Source organism: Juglans regia, chromosome 10 (assembly GCF_001411555.2).
Source record: "Juglans regia cultivar Chandler chromosome 10, Walnut 2.0, whole genome shotgun sequence".
In the NCBI taxonomy this organism is placed as follows: domain Eukaryota; kingdom Viridiplantae; phylum Streptophyta; class Magnoliopsida; order Fagales; family Juglandaceae; genus Juglans; species Juglans regia.
The window spans coordinates 34,719,827-34,734,426 of record NC_049910.1 but is presented as its reverse complement, the minus strand read 5'-3'; the positions used below and the strand labels follow the sequence as shown (position 1 = coordinate 34,734,426).

General features: G+C 35.8%; 2 protein-coding genes across 3 annotated transcripts; both read left to right on the top strand.

Moving 5' to 3' along the window:
• The first annotated feature begins 886 nt into the window (after positions 1-886).
• Positions 887-10,166, top strand: LOC108982021 (DDT domain-containing protein DDB_G0282237). 2 transcript variants are annotated; one of them, XM_018953288.2, is made up of 11 exons: positions 887-1,051; positions 2,196-2,360; positions 2,541-2,713; positions 4,404-4,846; positions 4,936-5,005; positions 5,223-5,569; positions 5,739-6,181; positions 6,269-6,434; positions 6,547-6,708; positions 6,829-6,917; positions 9,716-10,166. In XM_018953288.2, exons 2-11 carry the CDS (start codon positions 2,248-2,250, stop codon positions 9,864-9,866), a joined length of 2,157 nt encoding a protein of 718 aa, XP_018808833.2. In that variant the 5' UTR covers positions 887-1,051; positions 2,196-2,247; the 3' UTR covers positions 9,867-10,166. The 2 variants fall into 2 exon arrangements, with proteins under 2 accessions (XP_018808833.2, XP_018808842.2); XM_018953297.2 differs by having other exon boundaries at positions 902-1,051; positions 5,226-5,569.
• Positions 10,167-11,163: 997 nt separating this feature from the next.
• Positions 11,164-12,899, top strand: LOC108982034 (UDP-glycosyltransferase 88B1-like). The gene has a single exon (XM_018953304.2). The coding sequence runs from the start codon at positions 11,327-11,329 to the stop codon at positions 12,767-12,769; it is 1,443 nt and encodes a 480-aa protein (XP_018808849.1). The 5' UTR covers positions 11,164-11,326; the 3' UTR covers positions 12,770-12,899.
• Positions 12,900-14,600: the final 1,701 nt, after the last annotated feature.

Sequence of the window (14,600 nt, the reverse complement as noted above, 5' to 3'; positions counted from 1 at the left end):
GGGATATATAATTTGGGAATTTGCTAGTTGTCTAGTTTCTATATATGCACCTTTTGATTTTTATATATGTTTTCATTTTTATTGGTTTTGTATAAGAAAAAAAAATAAAGAAATGTGGCTCTTTATCTTAAATTTTATCATCCTTAATCATACATGGTACATAGACTATCTTAAGTAGCGACTATCTAAAGTTGTGTATGAGTAATGACCTATAATTGCTCAAAAAGTAATTAAAGTATCCTATTTTTCCTCCTCTTATTTTCCTTATAATCGAGAAGATAAATGTTTTATTTCTAAAGAGAATTTATAGAATTACATTTATAAATTTTCGTGACTTAATGTTGTCTGATTATATTTATTATTATATAATAGATCTAACATATTTTAATATCAATTTATAAATTTCTTTTTATAAAATTTGTGAATAGATGTAGAAAACTTTTATTCATCATCTCTACGTAACATACTTGCTTTTATTTTATTTTTCTTAACATATGTGTGGTTTAAGAATGATAAGTAGAAAAATTCGTAGTTATTATTCTGTAGGCCTCATTTGATTACGCAGTTCAGATGATATGTTTTGTTGAAAATTGAATAAAATATTGTTATAATATTATTTTTATTTTAATATTTAAAAAAGTTGAATTGTTTATTATATTTTATATAAAAATTTAAAAAAATTATAATAATTATATAAGATAAAGTAAGATGATATAAAATAAAATAAAATAATTTAATTTTGTGTAACCAAATTAAACCTAAATTACCTTAAACGATTATGCTAATTTTAGTAATTAGCTATTTCTCAAAGGTCACAATTGTAATAAACTGATTATCGCGTCCAGCGTACCTATAAATACCGGGCTTCGCACAACGATGCGGAGAGAGAGAGGGGTAGCGAGTGAGAAAGAAAGCGTTAGAAACTTCGTTCCCCTCTCTCTAAAACTCGAATACATTTTATACACAACCGAAAGAACAGCTCTCCCTTCGTCTCTCCCCAAAACTACACGCATTTTTGCTTCCCCACGTTCAGCGCTCAAGCTCTTTCACTGTAAGAACACCACGCACTCTCTCGCTGGTTTTTTTCTCTCTTATTATATTGTTTATCTGCTTTTAACTTCTATACGTTCTTTTTGGTTCTGGCGGGAATGGAGGTTTTGCACGGTTGTCGGTTGCTTTCGTTTTCTCCCCATCTTTTGCTTGCTTTTCTTGTCAATGGGTTCGATTACTTGTCCAGTTTAGCGGGCATTTTGCTTATTGTTGGGTATTGGTGCTGACTGTTGTATTGGTTTTGCTCTTGGGTTGATGTGCGGCCTTTTCCGATTGGATCCCACAGCACAGAACGTTCTAGGGTTTCTGACTGTTCTCTTAGATATGGGTCTCTTTTTTCTTCATTGGGTAGCATTGAAAATTGGCCAACGCAGATACTTATTGCTTTTTGTTTCCATTTAAAAAATTTGTGCGATTGAGCTTATTCTTATCATGTTGTTGTGCTGAAGTTAACATTTTTCTAAAGGGTTTGTGTTTTTTTTTTCTATGACATCTTTATAGCTATGTACATTTGTAATCGTAGAAATTGAGTACAATCATGATTTTTGGAGTTTGTCGTGATACTCTTTCTTAGTTTGTGTTTCTGGAAGTAATTTGGTCATTCATTTTTGGATTTAGGGTTTTTATATTATACATATTGTTTTTAAATCCAATTTACATCACAGAGGATTGCTTAATGATTCAAATTGGAATTATATTTGTTGTGTCATGTAAGAGATGAATATATCCTATCTTGGTGTCTGGTTCTTTGCCTTCTCTCTTGTTCTTATGCTTTGTGATTGATGAAAAATTTTGAGAACGAAAATGGAATAGGAGATTCGAATCATATCAGTTAATGCTGTTTTTGTAATCTAGAAGAAGGGAGAGAAAAGCTCGCCAAACTCTTTATGTTGGCAAGTTACACATGCATCCTGTCCGTATTGAACTTATGCCCTTATCTTCAAGCCTATTCTTAAGTGGGTATAAGTACCATTTGAGTCAGTGCATTGGAAACTACCGTACATTTTGTATGCTGTTACTAAATACAATGCCTAATTTCTGTATTTCTGCATTTCTGGTAATTCTGAGTGTCATTTAAGAAGTGTGAGAATTGTGTTTCTTAAGAGCTTGTTCTAAAACTGTCCATGTCGTTGCATTTGATACAGGAAGTGCGGGTCCTCGTGCGGGTTCTTACTGGTGGTGGACTGAGTTATCACTATGCCTTTACTGAAAAGAAAGCCTTTTTCCTTGGCAGAACCGCCTAAGGATTTGGAGCCTAATGAGCTTGTTTATCAAGTTCGTTTTACGAAAGAGATATTTAGGGATTATCAGTATCCTTTTTTGTAGATCTTGTTTAGTTCTTTGTTTTTGGGTGATTTCCTACCCTATCAAGTTCGTTAAGATCTTGTTAAGTTCTTTGTTTTTGGCATTGATTACATGAAAAACTTAACTCAATAGAGTCTTATGGTTCTATTAGATTCTTTTGTTTGTCTTTTCTTAACCTAGATCAGGGACTATTTGAACCATATAAACCTGTATCGCCGAAGAGTTTGGGTTTGTAAAGTCACTGGGAAAACTAGCTTGACTTATGAGGAGGCTTTGGTGTCAGAAAAGAAGGCAGTAGAAAAGGTCCAACAGTTCCCCAAAGAGCTTATGGCTCCTGCATTGCATGTCATTCAGTACAGTAAGTTGCTAACCCCTATTACGAAAAAGTTGACTTGCTATCCAGCTTTCCTTTAGCATTAGTTGCTAGTTGCACCACTTTTTACAATCAATGTAGCATTTAATGACTTTCAATTTTTCTCTAATAGAGTGATTCATGACCCTTCACATTTTAAGATTAGACATGTGTCTCTATATTATGTGGCATCTAATGTTCATGAACGCCATGAAGTGATAGTTTGTGCGCCCCCACATTGACAGACAGACACATCTTCTTTGGATTTTATAATGGTCAAAATTTTTAGGTTGTAAGAATTTAAGGGAACCATTGTGTACTTCCTTTACACTAAAGGTTAGAGCTAAGTAAAAATTCGAAAATCCGACTCCGCCTTTGACTCCGCACCAACTCCGCTCAGACTCCGACTTATTGGAGTCGGAGTTGGAGGTGGCGATGTACCGACTCCGACTTCGACTCTGACTCCGATATTGTACATATTTTATAAAAATATATGTATTTTTTATATATTAATCATATATATTTTATATAAGTATAACTTATATAGTTAATTAAATTCAATAATATACTAGTATAAGTAAATTATTATAAAATAATATGCTTATACTATAATATAAATAGACTAAATTCATTAATAATAGTTTAATATATGTAAACACCATACTATTAACTATTAATACCATGTAACACTAATATATAATAACATGTAATACTAATGTATAAAAATTAACATATAATAACATGTATAATAACAATAATTTGTACAATGATTTATTTTTTCAATTTTGGTTATGTTTTAATAAAATTGAAATTGAAATTGAAAAAATAATTTTTTTAAAAACTGAAATCTGAAAGATCAAATCTGATTAGTGAGAGCCCAAGATTGTCAAATTGAAATTTCAAATAAGCTAAGAAAAAAAGCCCAAATCTGTCTCCGCTTCAACAAGTTGGAGTCGGAGTCGGAGTCAGATCGGAGGCTATGCGAATCGGAGTTGGAGTCGGAGGTTGGATGTCGGAGTCGGAGGTAGGGCACTCTGACTCCGACATTGTCGGTGCTCAACCCTACTGAAGGTGAAGATTTCCTTGTTCTAATAATTTTTTTCACTTAAAGAAAATGAAAAAAAAAAAAGAGTTGTTACACAACTTTCATTGTAATCCATGTGATACTAATGGGGGGTTTATGGTGACTGTGTGTGCAGTGACAAGCTTAAGACATGTGAATATGATGACTACATAAATCAAAATTCTCAAGCTGTAACTATGCACCGAATATTTTGGGAGAAGGAAAATACTAGATTGTTATTGGAAAAACAGTACATTAAGAAAGAGAGAATCTAGAGACATGCTCATCACGAATTGATTTTTCTAGGCATTATGGAAGTGCAGCTTTACATTTTAAGTGTCTTTTTCGCTGATCTACAATTGTTCTTTCAATTTTGGCAAAAAACTTGAAAGGTACAAGGAATACTTGAAAGAACAATTTAATGCGCTCTAGTTTTCATGACATTTTTTTCCTATTTCTAGTTAGGTGTTCCTCGTTCTACCTTCTGTGTACTTGGGTTATGCCTTTTGCATTCTTTGATAATAACCGCTATGAGTACTTTAAAAAAAAAAAGTTGTTCCTTTCAAGTTGTTATTTGCCCCAGGGTGTCCATTCTGAGGCAGTTGAAAGTCTCTAGATCTTTTCTTTTTGCAGGTATGCTTTCACTGAAAGATCTTGCCGATACAATAGCTGAAAAGTTGCAGAAACGCTTGTTTGTTGGTGCTGAATTGTATGGAAGGAAGGAAAATGGTTTATTTCCCTGCAAAATATTGAAAGTTCTGGAGGAAGCTCCTGAAAGAATCCTATATGAGGTGGCATGGCTTGACAAAAATAAGAAAGTTATGGAAAGTTCTTCCGTAAATGGAGAAGATTTATTACAGAGGAAGTTGCCCTTTAGTAGAGCTGTTTTGAAGTCTTTTATTCGGGAATCTACATGCCGAAGTGCTCCTTGGGTCCTTCATGATAAACTGGCACGACGTCATGGAATTTCAACTGATCTTCCGGAGGAGTTAAGGAGCCAAGTTTTCTTTAAGGATGGACAAGTAGTCTGCTATAAGAAACGAAGGAAAAATGAGGAAGATAGAAAGAGTGGCATGGTAGTTATTTCTAGCTCTCTCTGTTACTCTGTCTCTCTCTCTTGTAATAGTCATGATGTCATTGTTTATCTCATATTTACCATATTCAGGAAATGAAAAAAGAATCTGGAGAAAATAAAAGGAGGCGATTTGATGGAACAGTCATGAAGACTAAGAAAGGTATAAGCATTGAAGTTGCCTTATCGTGGGTCTATTTTTCTCTTTTTAAGGTTACATTGTTGCTTGTGCAGAATACAGTGTCAGTGTATCCCAATCATACCGTCCAGGAAAATTCTATTCCTGTGCATGAGATTTTTCATACCATGTAACACTTGTGTGGTCACAAGTCTGATAATTTTCATTTCATCTTATTTTTATTGCTTTCTTGAATTTATAGAAGATGATCAACCAGTGGAAGAGCCTATCAAATATCCAATTGATGACCTGTTAGTGCAGCCTGGTCCAGATGATCCAGTTTTCACTGACCATCCTTCTCCGTCAAGGGACTTCAATGTTCCAATGGATTGTGTTGGGAATCTTCTAATGGTTTGGGATTTTTGTTCATCATTTAGTGGGCTGTTGCACTTGTGGCCATTCTCCCTTGAAGATTTTGAAAATGCTATCTGCCACAAGGATGGCAGTCCAGTTCTCCTTGTGGAATCTCATTCAGCTCTTCTTCGATTGCTCATAAAAGACGATGGCGAATATCTATTGGCTGTACAGAAAAGAAATCGAAAATTAAAGGTTTTCATCCAGTTTGTACTTTATTTTTCTATCTTTTGTTTCTTTTTATGTGGCATGGTGTGTTTAACCAAGGTAGAGTTTTTGTTCCATCCACATCATGTACGTAACTGCTGTTGCTTTTGCTGCATTTTGGTGCTTGGCATGTCCTGATTTATCCTTTCCATTTCAGATTACAATGATCAATTGGACAGAGTATTTATGCGATTTTTTGGAAATGACAAAACTTCCTGAGTTATGCACTTGCATGGCAACTATTAAGAGGGGTCATTATGGTCTTTTGGATGCTCATGCTAAATTGGGAATCTTACGAGAATTGGTTGATCAAGTGCTTCAAGCAGATATTTTTAAGGAGAAGTTGGATGAGGTTATCGAACAGCGGCAGGAACTTGGCGCCACAAGAAGGGGGGAAGCATTAGAAGAAGCCAGAAAGAAAAGAGAGGAGAAGGAACAGTTGAAGGCTGAGTTTGGTGCCAATGGGGCAACTGATCAACAGTGTGTGGAGAGCAAAGGTGTAGCAGCAAATGATAAGCACAGTAAACAGAATGGTCACGCGGAAAAGAGAAGAAATGGGGAGGTCCTATCTTCTCACCAGGGCAAGGCATCAAGGAATTGGTCTTGATTCTTTCTTTTACTAATTAAAGTACATTTCATAATGATTTCTTTATGTGTGGCTCATTATTATTTTTCTAATCTTTCCAGTGAGAGCAAGCTTATGATCACCACATCAAAGAAGAAGGCCAAAAGGGAGAATTCGGATGTGGACCTCCCATCAGATAAGGGCAAAGATTCATCTAGGAAGGAAGGGTTGGAAATTTTGAAGGATGATAAAAGGGAAGCAACTAAGAAAAGGAGTAAAGAACAAAGGGTTAAAATCAATCTCCGTACTCTCCTCTCATGTCATGTTTGCTTTGTGCTTGTCTGTGTTCATTTATTGTGTTTTCTTTATTCATGTTTTCTTGTCATTGATCCTAACCCAGAAAGAGTATTATGAACGGGAGATGGAGAAACGAGTGATACGCACCAACCCCTTGGGCAGAGACAGATTTTATAACAGGTATTGGTGGTTTCGACGTGATGGGAGGATATTTTTTGAGAGTTCTGACTCCAAGGAGTGGGGATACTACAGTAGCAAGGAAGAGGTAATAATTCTGCTTAGCTAGTTTATATATATCTCAAGGGGCTGAAGGAAAAAAAGAACAAGAAATAAAATTTTTATTAGAATCACAATTGTTTTTATTCAACTTGACATTCTTGATCAGCTGGATGCCTTGATGGGTTCACTGAATATCAAGGGTGAGAGGGAGAGGGAACTGAAGAAACATCTGGAAAAATTCTTTAGCAGAATATGGTGAGTTAATCCTTCACTGTTTTCTTAGCTTCTATTATTTTTTGGAATCATCATTTCTTTTTTCTGCTTTATTAAAGATTGTTTTCGTTCTTTGTTGTTTCTCTCTTTTGCATAAGCTGTAGTTATATGGCCAATTGTGGTGTGCATACACCTACACACGTGATGTGTACACGTTGGCCTGTACATCTATATGCATGTCTGTGCATGTAGCATGTTAGACTAGGCAGTTTGGGGAGGTGTGTGTGTTAAGGAAAACTTTGTCCGGGGAACTAAACCTAAGTTACACAATGATCTGTGATCAAGGGCAGTGAAAAAGAGGTGAGAGAGTATCAAATCTGAACTCTTTTTTGCCACATACATGTAAGGATCCTCAATTTTTGGGCTCATCATATCTAAAGACATTCAAGGGCAGCTCCCCTACCTTTTCATTATGGCTGAAGTAACACTAGCCAGCTGCCATTAATCTCAACGAAAATAAATTTTTAACCTTTTGCTGAATTCAAAACTTTGTTTCCACGGAGGGTGGGTGAACTTTTTTCAGTAGTTATTAATCTAAAGCTACAATTTCGGTTACATGTTTTCACGGGGAGGTTCACATGGTTGGAAAAGTCAGTTTGTAACACCCCCTTCCTGTAGGTTAGGAGTGTTACGTGCTTTTGTAACTGTGCCCGGTAAAGAGACCCAACATAATAAAAATACCTAATTTATTGAAAATAAATTCCCAAAAAAATTACAAAAATATAGCCTCAGCAAGAAAATTTTAAACTGATCTTTTAATGAAATACAAGAAGACACTTATTAACTAAGTCTGAAAATCCCTTGACACATGACCTATGCTTGGCTATTAGCTTGTAAACACTATATCTTTGGACATTTTAAAAACATAAAAAAAATAAATTAATTAATTAAAAAAAAAAAAAACCAACCAACCAACCAACCAAAATTAGTTGAATACTCAATAAGTAGTATGCCTTAGAGTAAACATCATAAAACATTGGGTTTTCTTCAAAGCGTGCATACTTAATACTTATACTAACATAAACACGTAACATGTACTATGCAAACTTATCTTTCCCTTTCTTTAATAGCCAGCACACCTTAACCAAAGCATGCATATTTAATACTTATACTAACATAAACACGTAACATGTACTATGCAAACTTATCTTTCCCTTTCTTTAATAGCCAGCACACCTTAACCCCCGTGTGCAGGGTTGTGCACCAATTCCACTGCCTGTGGCCACAAGAGGAACCCTTTAACTTATCATAACATACTATGGTGGACCATGCTTAGGTCCATGGTTTGCACATTCACCCATAACTGCATTGATATCATACATCTCTTATCGTCATTCCTAAGGTCTCGTTTGGTTACACAGATAAGATGAGATGAGATGAGATATGAAATATGTGAATAATTTTTTTTTTTGATCAGTAAAAAGTGAATTTTCATTAATATGAATGTATGTGAATAATAGTGAGATAGTTTGTGAATAATAGTGAAATGGTTTGAGTTAAGATGTTTTATGGGGTTTTGGGAAAGGAGATAAAAAGTTGAATAAAAATATTATAAAGTTAATAATATTATAATATAATTTTTAATATTATTTTTGTTTTGGGATTTGAAAAGGTTGAATTGTTTTTTATGTTTTGTTTGGAAGTTTGGAAAATTTGTATTGATTAGCTAATGATTAAATGAAAAATTTGAAAGTTTGAAATTAAAAAGTGTTTGTGTTTTTGTTTGAATTGTGTTTGGATGTTGAGATGAGATGCGATGGGATGGAATGAGATGGGCTGAGACCATCTGTGAAACCAAACGGGGTCTAAAGCTTCTTTCATAGTTTGTCTTTTATCTTTCTTATCATGATGCATGTAGAACACATAATGACATAGCTTATCATAATCATAAATGTAAACATATCAAGATGCATGTAAAACATAAAATAAATGACATTGAAACCCACTTTCATCATATCATACCTAGGTACGTAAAAATGAGCCTTCAATAAAAGATCATACATATATGGTACTTTTAAAAAAATTATTGTTTACTGTACATGTAAGGGTACGATCATGTTACTTACCTCTTTTCTTTTATTGATAGTAAACGCTTCAATAATCACACTGGAAAAGGGTTGAACTTGATAGGGTGAGGCTGGTTTTTTTTTTTTAATCTCCTGAAATTGCAGCAGTTATCTAGGGTTAGGGATTGGTCTTCTTGAAGAACGTCACATGGGATTGCTATAAAAACTTTCTAGTCTCACAGCAGCCTCTGTTTTTCCTAGTTTTCAAGCTATACAGTCATTTTAATGAGACCTGAAAAACCTAATAATAGGGCTGTACGAATTAACTTGCTTTATTTTGAAAATGGTTTCTCATACCCTTGAATCCTAATGCCCAGGAGTTCTTGGGTAAATATGTTGCTATTCTTTAGGAGTCATAAATGGGGCTGATTTCCAATTGTTATGAATTTAAGAGCCAAAAATCAAATGGGCTTTGGCTAGAAAATACTTGGGCTTATCCATCCATATATGGACTAATGGGCCGAACATACTCCATTTTGAATCTAGGTCAGTAATTTCATATCCAATCATATCTCCTCAATATTAGATCCTCAAATAATACGTATGGGCTAATGGACCCAATAAAATAATCTTCCTTCCAGCCTTAACAAAATTGTACCCATGGTCCAAACTTATAAATCCTATGAAATTTGGGTCTAGATGTTACACTGTTATACTTCCAAGACTTATCCCTTGATGCTCTGATTGTTGAAATGATGGCACTATTTTTTATAGTGCGGAGCTCCAAAAGAGATCAAAGGACATGGCTCACAAGATTGCATTGGAGGAGGCTGTGCTTCGAAGATCTACTCGTGTACGAGCTCCGCCTAGACAAAATCCTGCTAAATCTTTCCTCAGGTATGTCAACAAGTGGAAGGAAGACTAATTGGGCTAGTGTTCTTTCTGTATTGGGGATTATGTTCCATTCATTTAGTGTAGGTCTTATACTTAAAATTATAGCTCATCGTAGGATAGGATTTATTTTTGATGAATCAGACCGCATGCTCATAAATTTCTTCAGCGAGAATTTGTTAGTAGAGGGTCCAGTGAGTGGTGGCGTAGGGTCATGGGAATGAAAATGGATGGAGAAGTTTTTCTTAACTCATTCCTTTTTGTAGACAAGCACGTGATTATGCTTGACCCACAAATTTTGAAGTGGCGAATGTTACTAGATCATGGTTACTCACTGTTGTGTACTTATTTTTCATCCTTTTGCCTTCTTCTTTTGGATTGCAAGAAATGTTACCGTGCCCAATGCCGAAGTTAGTTCTATACATATGACCAGCAACGACAAAAATAAATGCAATAGCTAAATGATGATGAGCAATGCCGATCGTTTTTAATTTTATAATCAATAGATTCGTAAATTTTATTGCATTTTAAAAGAAGTTAAAGACTATGGATTATGACTTCTTATGGCCATGTTTATTTTTGACACTAAATAGACAGCTTTTGGTCATCTTTTCACCAAAGCAGAATTTTGAATCCTCTGGATTCCCCTGTCTGAATGGTAAGTAATTCGGACAGGGTTGCATAAGAGGAGGTGGAAACTAAAAAAATCAACACGCATAGCATGGCTACCAACTAAAGAAACTACGACGATGTAGCCAGAGTCAGTTATTAGCCATCTATCCACAATCAGCTAAAGAGCAAGATACCGCATGTTCAATCTCGGTTTCTGGTTGGGATTGGGTGCTTTTGATTGGGTCAAAGGTCCTCAAAAACAACAGAGAGAGAGAGGCAGAGGAAGAGTGGAAAAAATTGTGATATTATAGCCAATTTTTGTTATCCCAAATGCAAGTAAGTAGACGCAATTATGGATTCGGGTGATTTTATGAAGCATGTACGAAAAACAATACATAAAAATGGTTTTATTTGTCCCATAATGAGAACACATCAATTTTTCATATATGACGACGATGCTTTTTCTTCAATCATCAATCTCGCCCCTTGCCATTTTGATGCGTGTGTCTTCTATGCGTGAATAAATTATTAATTAACTACACTAACTAAGGTGCCGTTTGCCGTTTGGATGGTAAGTTAAGATGATAGTTAAAAGTTGAATAAAATATTATTATAATATTATTTTTTAATATTATTATTGTTTTGAAATTTTAAAAAGTTAAATTATTTATTATATTTTGTATAAAAATTTGATAAAATTATAATGATGAGATGAAATACTTCTTCTAAATTTGACAATTCTAAATTAATAAGCAGGTGTGATAACGTTAACACACCTACTATGTTAACAAATGCCCTTTGATATCTCTTTACTTCTTTAGAAATCGATACCTCTCCCTTGGTCTCTCTCTCTCTCTCTGTCTCTCTCTGTGAGACAGAAAAATGAAGGAAACCGTAGTGTTGTATCCTGCTCCTGGCTTCCACCACATGGTCTCCATGGTAGAACTGGGGAAGCTGATCATACAACATCACCCAGACTTCTCCATAACAATCCTAGTTGCATCCACACCTTCAGAAACATCCACCACTTCCTCCTACATCAACCTCATCTCCAACACAAATCTTCCCATCTTCTTCTCCCTCCCCTCAATCAACCCTCCCCCACCACCACCCAACCAAGACCTCCATGAAACCCAACAAAGAGTAGCCTCGGCATTCCAGTCCATCCGCCTCAACGTTCCTCACGTCCTCGATGCCCTCCGCGCCATATCTCTCTCCTCTTCCGTCCTTGCTTTCATAACCTCTTTGAACCCCTTCTCTGATTACGACCTGATTCACATCCCAATTTACTTCTACTTCACCTCTTGTGCCTCTGCTCTTAGTTTCTTTCTCCACTTGCCCACCATCCACAACCAAACCTCCAAAAGCTTCAAGGAACTCAATGAAACCCTCCTGGACATTCCTGGATTGCCACCCATCAAAGCCTCACAGATGCCTCAACCTATGCTCCACAGGGAGGACCCCGGTTACCATTACTTCCTTGATCTTGGCTCTCGCCTACCCAAGTTGAAAGGGATCATAGTAAACACCTTTGATTCACTTGAGCCGCATGCAATCAAAGCCATCGCCGATGGTGCTTGTTTTCCAAAGGGCGTAGTTCCGCCGCCGCTATACTGTATTGGGCCATTGATCACGGATGCCAAAGATCGAGCTGGGACCTCCTACGATGCATCATCCGAATGCTTGGCATGGTTAGATGGACAGCCGATAAGAAGCGTTGTGTTCCTGTGCTTTGGTAGTAGAGGGAAATTTTCTGAAGCACAACTTGAAAGGATGGCTTTTGGGTTGGAGATGAGCAATCAGAGATTCTTGTGGGTAGTCAAGAGTCCTGATCAGGGTTCAGTTACTGAGCCAGACTTGGAGGTCATATTGCCAAAAGGGTTTCTGGAAAGGACGAAAGAAAGGGCTCTTGTAGTGAAGGCTTGGGCTCCACAGAATGCGATTTTGAGACACGAATCGGTAGGCGGGTTCGTGACGCACTGTGGGTGGAACTCGGTGCTAGAAGCGGTGAGCTATGGCGTGCCAATGGTGGTGTGGCCATTGTACGCCGAGCAGCATTTGAATGCTGTGGTTTTGGTGGAGGAAATGAAGTTGGCAATACCCATTAATATGGCGACATATAATTCCAAGGAAGGAAATAAAGAAGAAGTGTTAATGGTGAGTGCAGAGGAGGTGGAAAAGAAGGTGAGACAATTGATGGAATTGGAGGATGGGAAAGTTCTAAGAGAGCGAAGTCTAGATATGAGAGTGATGGCTACGGCGGCTCGGACCAAAGGTGGGTCGTCCTTTACAGCCTTTTCCAGGCTGGTGGCTTCCTGGAAGTAAGGTTATGTTGTAGTTGCAGTTGCTGGTGGTAGCTTAATCGCAGTTCAAATCATCATTTATTCTTAAAAATTTAATTTATTATATGTATCTTAGAAATATTTAATTAATAGAATGAGATAGTCATGTTTGAGCTCAAGATCTCTATATTAATATTATATAAAATCATACATAAAATTACGATTTGTTCCAAAATTTTAAACTAATGAAAAGAAATAAGTTTTATTATTTATATTGTATCTGTTGCACTAAGTCTTGGATTTGGATCTAAGAATTCATCTTTTATTAGTATTAGCTGCCTAAAAGTTGATTGAATTCTCTGATAAAAATGCAATCTAAATTATGACTCAAATCCGATTTAAGAATTAATCTAAAACTTTGGCTCCTCCATTAATCAACATTCTAGCTGATGAAGTTGCATGTCACGCACAATTCCTCATGACTCTTTGAACCTGTTTGTTGACTTTGGTTACATGACAACTTTCAAAGGCACATGACTTATGATTTTGTCGTTTACTGTATGATTTTTTAAAATAATTCTGCGACACTTGCACACTCTATGGCTATATATAACATTACTCTTAAGAAAACTTAGACCCATCTCTCTAGCTTCATAGGAATCCAATGTAGCATATTCACATTCGAGCTCGATTTTAATTTATACTCACCTATGAAAATGTCTTTTCACTTGTAAATTAAACTTTGTCCAATTTAACATGGGCTTGGAAGTATTCCAGCTCTATACTTATGGTAAAAGTGTCATTTTACTTTCAGGTTTCATGTTTTCTTGTTTATACAGGCTAAAATATCATTCGTGATGATTATGTTAGTAGTTACGATTTGCGGTAAATAAGTGAAGGACCAAATTGGTATGTACCGATTTTACATTTTTCAAAACTGATTACGCACCAGTTACTATCTTAAACCGGTACTTCCGGTTTTACTAGTTTCTAGTCTGAACCGGTCCTTTTTTCTTTTAAATGTAAGTTTGTTATTAAAAATCTGTTTATAAAAAAAACTAAACTAAAGACCAAGTACAACCATTCTATTAACTATAAACATCCATATGCTATAGTGGGTTTATATATGCTAGAATATATATATATATACACAGATATATATATATTAATATTATAAACTCCAATTAATTTCTTTCACCCGATCCATATATAACATATACTAAAACAGTCTAACTAACTAATTAATATTAATTTCATACATGTTATTATTCCTTATTTTTATTTTTATTTATTTTTGTTGAGTCTTCACAGTTTAAACTTTAAAACAATATGAGATCTTGTAATATGCAGATGCAGATGATAAAATCATTTTGGAACATACAAGAGCATATTGGGATTTTTGACTTAGCAGATGATATGCAGATGCAGATGATAAATCAGTTTAAAACAGATGATATGCAATGGAGCCAAGCCACTTGAAAAAGCTTTCATTCAACTCAGAATCCTAGTCTTCAGATGCTTAATCAAACAAAACAAACAATGCTTTAGGCTAACGTGGTCCTTAGAGAAAAAAAAAACTAGGAAGTCTGCAACCCAAACATATCATCGCAATTTGTAGATTAAACAAACAGAGCTTCACTATTGAGTATTGACGTTAGACAAATAAAGATCCTCAAGAAAAATTATCGTCGAAGTGAGAGAGGGGCTGCCGGCTGCGTGAGACGGTGCGAGTGAGAGCAGAGATGCAGAGAGGCCGTGAGAGCAGAGATGGAGGCTGTGACGCAGAGACGGTGAGAGAGAGGCAGAGTGAGACGGTGAGAGTGAGACTTGGGAGATGGAGCCGTGATTGAGTGAGAGGCAGAGTGAGAGTGTGA

What these genes read in the sequence shown, in the direction of transcription:
- LOC108982021 (XM_018953288.2), top strand. Translation starts at nt 2,248, where the DNA reads ATGCCTTTACTGAAAAGAAAGCCTTTTTCCTTGGCAGAACCGCCTAAG. An exon ending in ATTGCATGTCATTCAGTACA is followed by an intron (nt 2,714 to 4,403) that starts GTAAGTTGCTAA and finishes TTCTTTTTGCAG; the next exon opens with GTATGCTTTCACTGAAAGAT. An exon ending in GGCAAGGCATCAAGGAATTG is followed by an intron (nt 6,182 to 6,268) that starts GTCTTGATTCTT and finishes TAATCTTTCCAG; the next exon opens with TGAGAGCAAGCTTATGATCA.
- LOC108982034 (XM_018953304.2), top strand. Translation starts at nt 11,327, where the DNA reads ATGAAGGAAACCGTAGTGTTGTATCCTGCTCCTGGCTTCCACCACATG.